Here is a 14,971-nt window from a genome sequence, read left to right on the forward strand (position 1 = left end):
CTCACAGCCCCGCGCAGCGCCAGCGCCGCCCCGCGCACCGGCGGGCCCGCACCCGGGGCGCGGTGGGAGGGGAGGGAATGGAAGGGAGGGCACGTGGGCCGTGTTCGCTTATGTACAAAAAAAGCTTTATTGAAACAAACAGGACAGGAGGGAGGAGGAGAACAACGCAGCTCCTGCTGTAGCCACATACAACACAGAAAAAGGGCAGAAACCTCTGCCTACATGGAAATAGTCCAGAAACAGACAAGAAAGGAACATTTATGAACCTAGAATATGGCAGTCACAAATAAAATGACCCTTGACAAATGCCTCTTGGTCTGAGTGCTCCTCATCCGTGGTAGTTCTGACCTCGACTCATACCCCAACACCTCCCCCGTTTTAAGGTCAGCTTTTTATTTCTGTATGTCACATCACAGCTCAAGTAGGAACAAATCTGAAGTACTCAGGAAACCTAGTTTGATATTGCTATAGAAATCAACGTTTGGTGTTCCACTAATAAACATTTCAGTTATTTGCAATAAATCTTAAGTGCGATTACATGAACTTACGCTGTACTCCTAAAATGCTCTGCATATTTTCACATCATCTTTCCTAACATTTCTCACTTCTTTGATAAGAAAATGGTTGCAAAATACTTAGAATTTCCTACAGTGCTAATACAGAACTCTAAGTCTATACTAACAGAAGAAAGGTTTGAAAAACATTTTATTTGCAAATAAAGAAAGAACAGAACCCAAAAATATATTTATAGTACTATTTACAAGCCTGTTACTAAATTCACATTTATGCTTTATTGAAGATAGTCCAATATGAAAATTATTTTTAAGTAACCCAGGAAAGTCATCCTATGTTTAAGTTTAACTAAAGAAATAATCACAAAGAAATTGTGCTTTTTCAATTTTGGCTCTGGTGGAAAATGTAGCATTTCAGAAGAGGTAGGAACCTGAAGAAGAGCACAAAAGAAGACAAAAATCCAGGTGTGTTCCCAGTGAGAAAGCTTTTCCTTGGCAAGGTTACAAAAGTTTCAAGGAAGCATCTGCCAGCACCTATACAAAATCAGTTTTTGAAATTGAAAAATTACAAAAAGGTGTTAAAATGTCACTGAAAGCTGCCCACAGAGCTGGAATAACAATCTTCACCTGGAGTTATTACCAGCAAAAAAATCTACAAACTAAAATACTTGATTATTCCAGAACCACAGCAAAAGTCAAGTTTGACAATTGGCTTTTGCTTATTCTGTAGACTTCAAAAATATGCCTCTGCAGTTTTATTTGGGTCATTACAGCTGATCATAATGTCTACAAATGTCACATTTTTTTGATTCTTTCAAAAAAGCATTTTCAACTCGTAGTTTTTCAGTCTCCTGTAAAACAGAGAAAAAAACATGCATATATTAAGGAAATTACCCTCACTTTTTTTTTTTGTATTTTTACAAAAGCGGTATCTAGAGTTGTTCAAGTGTTTTATACACTATATACTTGAGGAAATAAAATGAAGATCCTTGTCTGGGGCCTGTGAGGAGACAGACCAGCCATGACATAGTCAGCTGCATAAAATCACAGGTATCTCTGTTCCTCTCCAACAGAGGAGCAGGAATTTTAATTTTCATTCTCAAAGCTTAGCTCTTTTCTGTGTCAGGCCATTACTTCATCTGTAATCTACTCTGCAACTTACCTCAGTGAGTTTAGCATTATCTTTCTTCAGTTTCACAAGATACTGAATCTTCTGGTTTAGGTTTTGATGACCAAGTAATTTCCCATTCTCCTCAGCAAGTGAGTCGACTTGCTTCCTCAGCAATTCTATTTCCTGTAATAACAAATACATTGTGTACCTCTTAGCAGTAGCCTCTCCTTCTCTTTTCAGAAGCAATAGCTTCTTAGAACTATTAACATACTAACATTTAAGTTTGTAACATATGATGCAACGGTTGGTTCATTCAGGAAACACATATTTGTCTTATGTCTCCTTAGATACTGTTAGATCCCTCTAAAGAGCAAAAAAAGGAGCACCATTAGATTTGTACTACTACAAATTGCAACACTGATTTCTGAACCCAGGCTTTCATTAGCGCAGAGAACATCACAAATAGAACTAAGCTGCAAAACAGCTGTACCTCTGCTAAATGAGATCCTACTGTGAAGATGACAAAAAAAATTATACATGTGTAACCTTTTCAATTCTGTCTCTTTCTTCATATGCTTCCTCCAGTTTTGATCTAATTTCTTCTTTCTCATTAAATGCTTTGAGCTCCAAAGTTCTTGTTCGTTCCATCTCCAGAGTCATTTCACGACAGGTCTTCTCTTGGATTCTGAGGATATTTTTGGTCTCTTCTAATCTGCCAGTGTAAAAGAATCATAAAACATTAAAACCAACATGAATGCCATATAACTGAATTACTAAGTCAGTCTTGGACATGGAGGGAAGCTCCTTTAAAAGCACTCTTTTGAGATATGTTCCTTGGAATTTAGTGCTAAGGGAAGGGAAAAACTTCATTCTGCTTCACAGTTCTTATGTTTGGTACTATCAACTAGAGGCAGTGTTTTAAAGCTGCTCTTCTCTTTGGGAACTGTGCTGTTTGCAATCCAGGATATACAACTCCACTCATGATTGAAAACAGAAGCTTCACCTACAAGAATACTTTGAATTAATTCACCTAAGGAATGTAAATTTTCCAGCTAAACTCAGCTGCTCTTCAAGTTTCCCCCAAATTGCTTGTTTGTCTGTGGCTTTTCCCCCAACAGCCTTATTGCTCAGAAACATCTCTGAGCAGCTCAGATGGTCTGAGCCTGTTTGGCCTGGTAACAGAAGGACTGCCACTTTGGATAGAATTAAAACATTTTCAGCAGGTAAGGTCACAGGATATTAAACTATGCCATCAAACTTAGCAGCCTGTCTACTGTTTTTAGGAACTTGAGTACTTTTGCAGACCAATTCAAATATTGTATACATGACATTTTTGTCATCAGTTTTGTTTTACTGAAGCCTGATGTTTCAGACCTGCTCTGTGAAAACAGTATTCATTTGCTGCCTTTGTCAAGACATTTACTTGATGAGAAAAGGATCTTCTCCCTCTTTGTGCAGTATTTGCTGGTATGAGACATTGTAGCACTGTTGTACAGTGTGTTTCAGACACCAGAGAGGAATGAAAAATCAATGCATCAAATAGCAAAATAATCCCTAATTTCCAGATGAGGGTTTCTGGAAAATTTAATGTAAATTACTTTTTAAATGACTGTGTGCATAAAAACTATCTTCCTCCTTAAAAGAAGTTACTTACATAGAAAGCATTCTATCACATGTAAATAACTCACATGTTAGGAGATTCAGTCACTATGAATCCTGAAGCAATACAGATTAAGAAAAGAACAGCAGGAGCAAAATTTTCAAACTAATTTTATCTACTAATTCAGTATTTTCTTTCTTCACTATTATCCATCCAAGGTACAAAGCACTTGAATTTTGAGGACTACTTGCCCAATAGTGCAAACACAATTTAGAAATCCTCTAATAATTTTTCATTTTTCAAGCTGAACTGCAAAAAATTTAAACAAAAACCATAAAAAGCAAATAATTACATTATGTTTAAAAATTATGAAACATTTACAATATTAATAAAGAAATAAATCAGTTTCAATTTAATTTGAAAAGGAATGTGATTAGAATTCTCTGCATATAAATAACTAAACAACTAAAAACATCCTGTCCAATTTAAGTTTCTATGGTTCTACCCATTAAAGTATTGTCTTGATATAATGCTATGTAGTAATAGGTGCTACTACCACCTACTGATGAGAAGGAGTAAGAACTCAAGGTATCATGCAGAAGTGTAAATACTTCCAAATTAGGCCTTTTATCATGTCAGATCTTGGACTTCTATTGCTTAAATATACCTTTTTTTGCCATTAATTAGTTTAATACTAGTTTCCAGTTCAAGAAACAATAGTCATACTTACTCTGCTTTGATTTTCAGCATTTCTTCCACCGCTTTATTCTGTAAAAGTTCAAAAGCATTAGATGCAGTCTTAATGTTTAATATAAACATATATGTTTAAAAATATTTGTCACTTAATTGATGCTACATATCTAATTCCAGATCATCCTACTATCTAGTAGTTCACATCTCTAATGTTCACTATAAGTTCATCTCTGCTGTAGGCACTTATTTCCCATTTCATGCCAGCACAGCTGACCCACAGCAGAGTTTCTCTGCCCACTCACACACAGCAGAGCTTTAACAAGGGGCTCTTCTGTCTGGGACATCCATGGCAACCTCTGCTGTGACATTAACTTCCCTTTGACAGAGCCTTGACAGTAGCAAGTGATGCAATATTTACTTTCCAACTCTTGGCATGAGTCAGATTTAGCAATCTGAATCCGTTTTTGCTAATTGTGCAATCTGACATCTAGTTCACTGGCGTTAGACCGAGAGCTAAGTGTCAGGCTGTGCATGTTAAAATTCACTAGAATTTGGTGTTTGTTTTGCTGCCATGAAAACAAAAAAAAATCAAATCAAACCAACAAAAAAAAAAATCACATTAATACTTCACAACAGGTCAACACCAACTGACATGAGAAGGATAACATACCTTGGCAAGTCGCTCTTCAGCGATCTCCTCCTCTTTCTCCTTGAGGTACTGAACATCAGGATGTTTCTGATCGCTAGGAAATTAAAGAATGAGAAAAAAAGTTTCTCACAAACAGAGGAAACCAGTTGTAAAAATATGTTATCCAGATTAAACCAGTAAATGTGTGCAGTTGTTTTCACATGTGATCATACTCAAAATACTGAACATCATGAAACAACAATGGAAGGGTTTAAACTTCTATACACATTTTCTTTCATCAGAGTATAGAGAAATGAATGTTTTAATGGAAACAATTACAAATGTAATAAATATGCAACCATTTGTTAGACAGCTGTGCTGGTTTTGGCTGGGGTAGAATTAATCATCTTCATAGCAGCCATTATGAGGCTGTGTTTTGGATTTGTGTTGAACACAGGGTTGTTAATGTAGAGATCTTTTTGTTGTTACTGAGCAGGACTTACAAAGAGCCAAGGCAAGGACTTCTCTGCTTTCCATACTGCCACACTGGCTGGGAAGTTGGGGGTGCGTGGGAGGTTGGGAGGAAACACCGCCAGGACAGGTGGCCCAAACTGACCAAAGGGACATTCCAGACCATGGGACACCATGCTCAGAGTATAACAAAGTGGGGGAAAGAAGGAGGAATAGGGGGATGTTTGGAGTGATGGTGTTTGTCTCCCCAAGTAGTCAATGTGTGTGATGAGGCCCTGCTCTCTTGGAGATGGCCGAACACCTGCCTGCCCATGGGAAGCACTGAATTAATCCCTTGTTTTGCTTTGCTTGTGTGTGTGCATGACTTTTGCTTTCCCTATTAAACTGCCTTTATCTCAACCCACAAGTTTTCTGGGTTTTGCTCTCCTGATTCTCTCCCTGATCCCACGGGTGGGAGAGTGAGCCAGTGGCTACGTGGGGCTTGGCTGCTGGCTGGGGTTAAACCACAAGAGCAGCTTTGGGATGGAGGTACATGATTTATTAGTTCACGATGTTCATGCATATGGAGACTGCAGAAGGACTTCCTAGAAGATCACTGCTCAGTGGTTTTGCCAAGTTAAGTACATAAAAGATTCTTCTATTCAGAAGACTTCACTAATTTTTATTTTGTTAGTTTTTAATCAACATGACATTGGATGGAAGTAAGAAAACACATACAATTCAAATAACTCAAAACAACTTCGTCCTTGTTGTGTGCCATAGGGGAAAAACTTAATTGGTTAGGAGTTTTATAATTGCATCAAGTACAATAAAAAGTCATTTTCAGTAACTTAAAATCTTGTGAACAGATCAGGAAGGTTACTGAACAGTGATACTGTTTCTAAGGCTTTCTGCTTAGTTTTCAACAGACACTTGAAAGTGTGTTGTGAATTGAAATGGAAATCACAGGAAAACAACAATGGTTATGTTGCCATGGAACACTAGTTCTGTGGCTTTGTTTCTCACAGTTTGTGTAGGTTTTCTAGACCAAATTATTCCACAAAAAAGCATTACTTTTATGTTCCTCACTTGTTGGATTCCTGACTTGGGACTTTGGGATATAATTTGGATATGCACTAAGAACTCCCTGCTTCTTTTAGTTGATAGGAGTTGTGGTTTGAATAGACCAAAGGCTAACTGTATATTGGAGGCTTTAAAAGTTCATTTATGTCTATATTAAAACATGTGTTGCATTTGTTTGGACATTCCTTATCTACTGGATCCACAACTACACAAATGACATGCCAGTATATAATACCCAGGAACTACTATGCATATAATGATTTTACATTCTATTTCCCTTTATAAAACTTTGTTGCATTTAAGAACTTGTGATTTAAGGGCCATAAAGTTTACAAGCCAGTAAACAATTTTCATAGAAAAGTTTGAGTCAATCTCTAAATATACAAGCAATGTAAGACTGTATTTCAAATAAGACATGTAAATTTTATCTTAATTATTTCAAGTTAAGAGAAATTTTTTATGTTTTATTTTACTTTACCTGTTCTTGCTTGGTCTCTGAGCTTCTACAATGCTCTGTAAACTCCTGTTGTTCTCCACCAATATCTGCATTTCCAGACGCAAGTTCTCCAACTCATTTAATTGTTCCTAAGCAAGTGAAATTTGAAACATTTTATTTGAAGACCAAATTGCAATTCTTGTTTTCATTTCCAGTTGAACATGTTTTTGAGTAAAATAGAAGACAAAAATTATTTATCAGAAAAAAAGGCTGGTTCTCTGGCAAGTACCTGCATCACCCCTCCATCTACAGTTGCATTAGAAACTTTGAGAATAGATTAGAACTGTTTCAGCAACAAAAATGATGTTACCATCTGACATTCATGAACACAAAACAGCACAGTCCTTGGGAAAATGAGATTTATAGACATCTCAAGCAAGTTGTCACCACTTGTTCCCAGCCTAGGTAAAGGGAAAACCAAAAACTGCCTTTCTGCTTTAATGAACATACTGCTAAGCAGAGCTCATTAAAAGAAGTGCACTCTGCAGCCTGTCTCATTTTAACCTTACAAATTGCCAGCAGAGATTAACTCATAGTACCTTCAGCCTTAGAATTTCATCATTTTTTGCTCTTCGTTCTTCATTCAGTTCATGTACAAGGTGCTCCAGATTTATTGCAGAGGCCCTTCGATCAGCTATTTCTTGCTCATGAGTTTCCAAAATCTTGGCCAAATTCACATCAAAATTAGGAGGAGTTTTTGGACACTGGCAAGTCAAAAAAACCAAACCACACAAACTGTTAATAAAGGACTCTTTCCCCTGTGTATTGGTTACATGTTTTAATGCTCATTGGAGACATGTATTAATAAATTCCTGGCAGACATCATCAATAATTACAAACTATGTGGAAGTGTTTCTCTCACAAATGCCATACCTGAGGGAATGTTACTGAAGATGAGTCCACAAAGCAATCTATTTGCTTCATTTTCAGTTCATATTCATTCTTCCTGTTCTCCAGTTCCTCTGTCATTTTGTCCAACTATTAGAAACACAGAATTAAAGTAGCTCATAATACACGCAAAACAGGAAACAAAACAGCACTCAGTTCTTTATTTTGAGCAAGCTTAAGTACACCACAAGTTATTTTAAATTAACAAAGACTTCACTTTCATAACTCTTCTATATTTAGCCAATCACTGTAAACTTTCAATAGTTGTATGCAACAAGCATTATTGAAAGCATCTATACATCTAACTATTGTGTAGTTCATCTGAATTTTGTTCTAGTTAGTATTTGATTTTCTTGCCTTGCTAACACAATCTACCTTTCAAAGGGCTTGCTAACACAGAAAAAACCTATTATGAACTTGGCTGGCAAACATCACTGGTCAAAATATGACTCGATACAAAGACTTTAGTGGTATAGATTTGATCAGTTTCCCCAAGAGAATATGCTAATTTGACAAAAACCCTCCTCTTTCAAAAAATAACTTATCAGAGTCTTCACCAACACAAATATGCCAGTTAGCACTATGATAGTTGTGACAACTAGAGGTAAAATTTGGACAAAGGTTTAACGTAACTGTTGAGCTCTAAAAATGATGTGGTAGTTTGGAGCTTCTGCAGTCTGCAGACTAAACAGCTATCTCTATTGCATAATGATACCATTTGTGGATAAGTGTTAAGCAGAGGAAAAAGTAATCCCCTAAGTTACACTGCTGATAACCTCAGGTTACTCTGTTCTTAAAGGTACTGATAATTTTACTCTGCTATCACAGTAAACATTTTTGTGATCTCTAGACAACATTTCCAAAACATTAAAAGTTACCTAATCTTTGTTCAGAAGTCTTTTAGCTAGACTCTTACTACTTTGCTTTGACAAGGAGCAATGCTCTTCACCAAGAATCCTATGTACAAGATGCTCTAAAATGACAAGTGAAACCTTTTTCAGAAGCTACAGTTAACCACAGCTCCCTCTCAACGACCTAACTGTGAAAATGTCTTTGTTTTACCTGCTCCCTGAGTTCCTGGATTACAGCTTCTTTCTTTGCTATGTCTTCCTGTGCACACTGGAGCAATGCATCATGTTTCTTAGAGGCCTCTGTCAGACTTATCAGCTGATCAGTGGTATGACGCAATTCTTCACACAGAAGGTCCCTCTATTTCCAGTCATTGGATGAGTAAAGAAAGAAGCGTTAAAGTTATTGCTCTAAGTCAGTTGTTTCAAGATGTTTTGTCACTGATGCCAAGATTGCTACCAGCTACAAGCATCTCTCTTTTCCTTCTACTTTCTCATCATGAATTATACCAAGCATTCATCTATAAAGTTCTTATTTTAGCATGTTTTCTTATTCTTGGTCTTGTTTGCAGAACAAAAACGAGAGCTTTGCCACCACATAGTCAGCTTAAGATTCTTGTGGAAGATCTTTGGAATCAACCACTGTTTTAAAGTATAATGTGTACTTAAAAAGAGTTCTCTAAATAAGAAAAAAATTTATAGATTTTAATTCATGCTGAAGTGATTACAGCTTTTTTAGTGCACTGATATTCTGTAGATACCCTGGATTTATTCTAGGATCTGTACTCCCACCCTATCTGATGGGGCATCATACCTACAACAAGGTGTGTTAACCCATAAGGAGAAACTGTGTTTAGTACTTTAAATGCCACCTCAGATTAGTTCCTCTTGTCCAGTTAAGAAAGCATGAAGAAATCAGTAACTGAAGTAAAAAGTAAAGGAAAAACACTCTAATTTTATCAGGAGTCAGATATACCCAAGGATAACACAGAAACAGGAACTGGCACTTCAGTTAAAAAAAAAAACCAAAAAACCCCAAAGTGATCCATTTGCCAGACAACTCAGCTTTGGGTTTCAGAACGTCACTTTTAGGTACGATTATTAATGAACATAGTCTGCTTATTTTTAAACAGATTTCCACTATGTTTAATGTGCTTTGAGAAACACACACCTCCCCAGAAGACTTTATTGGTGCTATATGATTGGACTAGCAAACCTAATCACAGATGATCTTCTAGAAATTACATGTAAGGAGGTGCTAGTGTTTTTGACTGATGGACATGTTCAACAAAGTAATAGTGACAGCAGTAATAGAAAAGGCAGAGTTAAAGAAAGATACAGTATTAAAAAGCAAAACCACAGTTGAATCAAAACTGTGCCCTAGATCTGTTGCCAGCAGGTGGAGCTTTTAGTTAAAATTATGAGTAAAGAAAAGCTATTACTGAATATAGTGCAGTGGGGGAAGTGATAATGTAAAACAGAATATATTCTTCTACCTATTTTAATTTCTCAGCTGCATCATCTAAAGCTGCCATTAAATTCAGCTGATGATTCCTTAGTGGCCTTAACAAAATTAAACCAGGCTCTTAGCATAGGCTTTTATGAAGTAGCTTATAAAATATTTATGTCAAGTAACATGATAATTTAACAGAATTTGTCAGGTATCTCATGAAAAATTCTTTTGAGAGCAGCTTAACTGGCTATAGTTTGAACTAAAATGAGTTAAAGTTTTACACGAGCATTTTAAGCAAAACCACATCCAATTGGTCTGGCTGAACAAACAATCATAATACACCAATATTAGTGTTTTTACCTCAATGTTATCAGCTATTTCTCTTCCTTCCAAGGCTTCCTTCAGTTCTTCAATTTTCTTCTCCTGATCCTCTATGATTCCCTTGCTTTCTTCTTTTGCAGCCAGAACAATATTATACTTGTACTACAAAAAGCATTAAATTAAATTTTAAAATATTTTAGAAAAACATGTTATCAGGTAAAGTTAGCAACAGAAGACAAACAAATGTACATCACCAATCTTATGATGACAATACATTTAGAAATCAGGGTCAGTGACTAAAACCAGAATGATATATTGTACTTGCTGAATTATACAAACTGTTTTTAGAGATTAGTTGTCAGAATGATACAAAAAGATTATTAACGCAAATTAGCCACCACAATAAATATTACCCACTAAAACCACTGTTAAAGAGATAGCCATAATCAGAAATCTGTCTCATCAACACTTTTCTATAGAACCTTTTGAATTAGTAGTTCACACATAATATATTATCTAAAGCATTCTGTTGATTGCTCTGTCAGTTTGCAAACCAGACCTATTTTAATAAAGCAGAGGCATCATATTTATTCATAGTTATTCAAATACACAGTTATAGTTCTTTATACTTGTTTTCAGATGTAGAACATCTTAATACCAGCAACATAAAAATTCACTCCATCAAAAATGAATTTACAATTCAGCTTCAATTGTTGAGGTCTTAAATTGCCAATTTCTGAGAAACTCTAAATGTGACTGTCAGCTGAGTGGAGTTTACAGGATGTGAGCAAGTCCCTTTAGAGACATGGCTTTTTACCCACCACGTGGAGAGGGTTCAGTTTTTGAGACAGCCTTAGGCATAAAATGTTCAGAAGATTTCAACATGTCAAAACAAAGAAGTTTCCTTCTAAAATACTACAGCAAGCTATACTGTTTGAGACCCATGATAAGACATGTCATTGCCTCCCATTTCTACAGAATGATACCATGTCCTTCAAAATGACAGAACATACATTTATATCCTCGAGCTCTCTTGTCAGCCCATCTATGGACTCAGTTTTATGATTAATTGAAGACCTCAGCTCCTGGATCTGTCTCATCAAGTCAGTTACAACTTCCTGCAACATAAAAAAAGTTAATCCTGATAAAATACATTAAAAAATCTATATAATGTATTACTGAGCTTTTTTTGGTATATAATTTGTCAATCCCAAATTTCAATCAATCATGTGAAAATGAGTCCTCAAAATGCACATGTAAAGAATAAACAGAAAATTTGTTGCTAAATCACTGGCTTTTGTTCTAAGCACTTTAACAAACAACTAAATAACCTGCAGTGTTCATTAGAAGAGAAGACTGGCCTGCTGATTTAGTCTTAGTCTGTAATGGGTTTCTAATAGGAGAACAGAACTACTATAATTTAAAGGTACATTTGCTTGTAATGGAAAAAGGCACATTCAAGAAACACTACTGCACTAACAATGCTAGATGATTCTGACCTTATGCATGTCAGATTTTTGGGTTTATAATGGAAAAAGCAATACTTACCATTGCATCATGCTGGGTAGTAAAGGCACCATGTGTTTTCTTATGCCTGTTTTACAGACAGCACATATGCTTGCACTAGGGGAACTCTGGCTATTTAAGCTTTCATACTGCATCAGTCTTTACATAAAGAAGTGCTTTGATTTTATTAATAAAGATACACATGGTCACATTCTTACAACACCTTTCTTACCTTTTCCATCTGCCCATTACAACAAAGCCCTGACTGGAAGGCTCTATTAATCATCTGGGGAATTATGCATTGTTTAGGCATTGAATGCTTTTTTGTCCAGTAGACAGCTTTACCTTCAATTTTTTTGTTAAACTTCAGGTTTTGTTAACATCAGTTAACTTGTGTTTTCTCTAAATCCGTATCAGTTTCCTACCTCCCGGCAAACTCATGCTAGGAAAAGGTAAGATTTATTTTACCTAGCTATATAGCCAGGATTGCCTAAAAGCACAAAATTACTAAGCAGCAAAGGAAGGCTCTGGTCTTTCATCTCTACTACAGAACATAGTTATCCACAAGACTGTATCAGTAACAGAAATAAGCCCAAACCTTATCTGTATCGTTTGTCTTCTTCAAAGAAGCAATAGTCTCTTCAGCAGCAGTCAGTTTCTGTTCCAATGTCCTCAGTTTTGCTTCCTAGAGGAAATAATATTTGTGAAGGAGTGTCTTCACTACCTTTGAAGTATGTTTTATAAAGCACTAAGTCATGAAAAAAGCCCAAGGAAGTAAGTAGTTAACCTTACCCAAAAAATTAACCAGTAGCTTAACAAAACAATACGTAGCCCAAGCACTCTACATTTATTTTGCTGGTAATCAACCTAACAGTCAGTACACCAATAAAATTATTATTAATGCCCAAGCAAAGCCATGAACACAAAATTTAGATATTCAAATCTGCCGTTGTACCTGCTGCTCACACTGTGTTACCATTTCTGAAAACGGCTTCTCCACCTGTGCTTTTTCAAGTACTTTCAAGAGCTCTCTGGTGAAAAAAACCAGGAAATATGATCAAAACGTATGAGAACTTTAACAAGAAAAAAGTGATATGAGTTTCTCTATTTGCGCTTAATTTTTTAAGAGTTCTTCAGTTATCATATTCTCAGTGCTATACAAAAGACTAATGGTTTAGTTAATAGCCTTACACTGCTATCAGTGGCAGAACTTTATCTTTGACATGAAAAACTATACAATGAAATTACTTTACATTAAAATGAAGTGCTGCTCTGATTTGGATAAAATAAAAAACCCGTCTGGGGGAAAACACCTCTACAAGTGGGAGCCCCATCTGAACAACATATAGCACCAATGAGGTCAGATGAAAATGAACCCCACTGCTAATTAAAACTTACTTTGAATTGTTTTCTTTGTCTTCCTGTAATTGTAATGTTAGTTTTTCATTATGTTCTTTTTCTGTTTTCAGAAGCTGCAAAAGGTTCTAGAAATCAAAACATACGTTTGCTATACAAAGTTACAACATAAGGTCTCTAGAGCAATCTAAAATGAAATAAAAATCTAAACAAATCTCTAAGATGACTGAAAAAAAACCAACCACCCCACAAAACCTTAATTGGAAACTGGAAGATCTTTAGTTGGTCCTGAAGAAGTTCAGAAGTAAACCCTTATTTATATTAAGTAATCAGATCTTTTCACCTGCCATTAATAATAATTTCATATAGCTATGATGTTCCTCAATATTCCCTGTGAAGGGAAAAATTAGAATTTTCAATTGTAGATTAATTTGGGGGCATTTTAAAATACTGTATTTGTTCAAAATACTAAAATATACGAAATTTAAACCAATAACATTCAATCTGTCAGCATTCTTTTAAACATGAATAAGGAAAATTTATATCAAACTTCCTGAGCAGGCACCATGCACCCTGCAGAAACACAGGCAAAATCATTTGCAAAAGCCCTTGAGCAACCTTACTGCTGTTTTGCAGTCACTGCAGTCTGACAGGCTTTCAAGGACAGCAGCAACTAAATTGCAGGACAGTGATCCACCACAAGCCATAGATCATTTTAACAAGATCACATCTACTACAAAAATTTTTAAGAAACTGCTTTGTAAAGATAGAATAATTAGTCTAGTCTTGGCTAGCCCTGAGATAAAAGGTCATCTCAGCCTTTCAATGTCAGGATTCTTTTCCAAAGAAGTTTCTTATTCCTTTACTAATTAACCCATCTCCCTCAGCATTTCCAGAGCAATTTCTCCAGCCTAAAAACTTACTATTCATGATGCTGTTGGAGATTTCTGATAGCCTGTGGTTGCAAAAATCTAAATTTGGAAAAAGAATTTGGGTACATCTTCCAAATGAAATCACCAAGAAACCTATTACTATTGTGGAATGTTATCAGTGATACAATAATAGGAATTAAGCAATCTGGGTTCTGTATGATTAAGTCCTTTAAAATCCTTGACTGTCTTACACAAAGCTCAGTTTTCATTGCTTCTGCTTCTTGCTTCCTGTCCTCAAGTTGTTGCTTCAGCTGGTCCGTCTCAAACTTCGCTACCTCCTGCAAATTGTCATAGTCATCCTGCAGGCTTGCCTTTTCTTCAAGAATCTTTTCATGTTCTAGCCTTTATAAAAAACCCAAAACAAATACTCTAGTAAGGGTGTGTGTCCTTATAAAAATACTCCAATCAAATGTATATTAAAATATTAAGATAATATACAGAGTACAGTTATTACAGAAAGAAGTGACTGACATAAATGTTGACTCTTTTTTTGAAACAGAGACACCAAATTTATGAAGTGCATGGGAACTTGAAGTGGCATTGGCTGAGAAGGCAGAGAATACTTTTTCTGATCTCTAGAAATAATTTACTTCTTACAAAATTCTACTGAAATTTCAGTAGAAATGTCCTGTGTCCTGATAATGGAGTTAATAATTTAAAAAATTTGGTTTTTAGCCAGCTGTTGGACAAAGGACTCTGCTAGAAGGATCCTCAGTATCTACACATGCTTAGTTGATATTTAGGTTATTTATCCTATATAAAATCTTTATGTATTCCGGACAAGTTTGAGTTAGTCCCCTCTAAACTGTGGCACTGAAAATTAATTTAATTTTTTACAAAAGTGAAAAGCAAAGAGGGGCAAAAGAGCTGCTACATAAGTGTGATGAATCATGTTACTAAATGAGGAATACTCTTCCAACAGTATTTCTGCTAACACAGAACACACCAGTGAAACCACAGCATTTAATTTCAATTCCAGGTTCCTGGTCTTACAATGCCTCAAAAAATTACTTCAGCTAAGACATGATCTGCTATAATGGAAGATGTAGTTACATTTTCCAGGAATAAAAACCAAACCCCAAACATAAAACCAA

General features: G+C 35.8%; 1 protein-coding gene across 1 annotated transcript in view; it reads right to left on the reverse strand.

Annotated features, from left to right (window-relative positions):
• Positions 1-103: 103 nt before the first annotated feature.
• Positions 104-14,971, reverse strand: part of KIF15 (kinesin family member 15) — a 35,756-nt gene continuing 20,888 nt past the window's right edge. Inside the window, exons 21-35 of the mRNA XM_042043566.1 lie at positions 14,069-14,219; positions 12,988-13,073; positions 12,545-12,620; positions 12,188-12,274; positions 11,097-11,201; positions 10,123-10,245; positions 8,524-8,670; positions 7,447-7,551; positions 7,113-7,277; positions 6,556-6,662; positions 4,587-4,659; positions 3,954-3,991; positions 2,170-2,335; positions 1,675-1,806; positions 104-1,363 (exon numbers count right to left, since the gene is read on the reverse strand). Of these exons, the coding sequence (XP_041899500.1) occupies positions 1,280-1,363; positions 1,675-1,806; positions 2,170-2,335; positions 3,954-3,991; positions 4,587-4,659; positions 6,556-6,662; positions 7,113-7,277; positions 7,447-7,551; positions 8,524-8,670; positions 10,123-10,245; positions 11,097-11,201; positions 12,188-12,274; positions 12,545-12,620; positions 12,988-13,073; positions 14,069-14,219 (1,645 nt within the window). The 3' untranslated portion in view covers positions 104-1,279. The remainder of the gene's footprint in view (positions 1,364-1,674; positions 1,807-2,169; positions 2,336-3,953; positions 3,992-4,586; positions 4,660-6,555; positions 6,663-7,112; positions 7,278-7,446; positions 7,552-8,523; positions 8,671-10,122; positions 10,246-11,096; positions 11,202-12,187; positions 12,275-12,544; positions 12,621-12,987; positions 13,074-14,068; positions 14,220-14,971) is intronic.

Source organism: Corvus kubaryi, unplaced genomic scaffold (genome assembly GCF_017639235.1).
Source record: "Corvus kubaryi isolate FWS band 111438036 unplaced genomic scaffold, C.kubaryi_AGA036_p1.0 37398, whole genome shotgun sequence".
Taxonomy (NCBI): domain Eukaryota; kingdom Metazoa; phylum Chordata; class Aves; order Passeriformes; family Corvidae; genus Corvus; species Corvus kubaryi.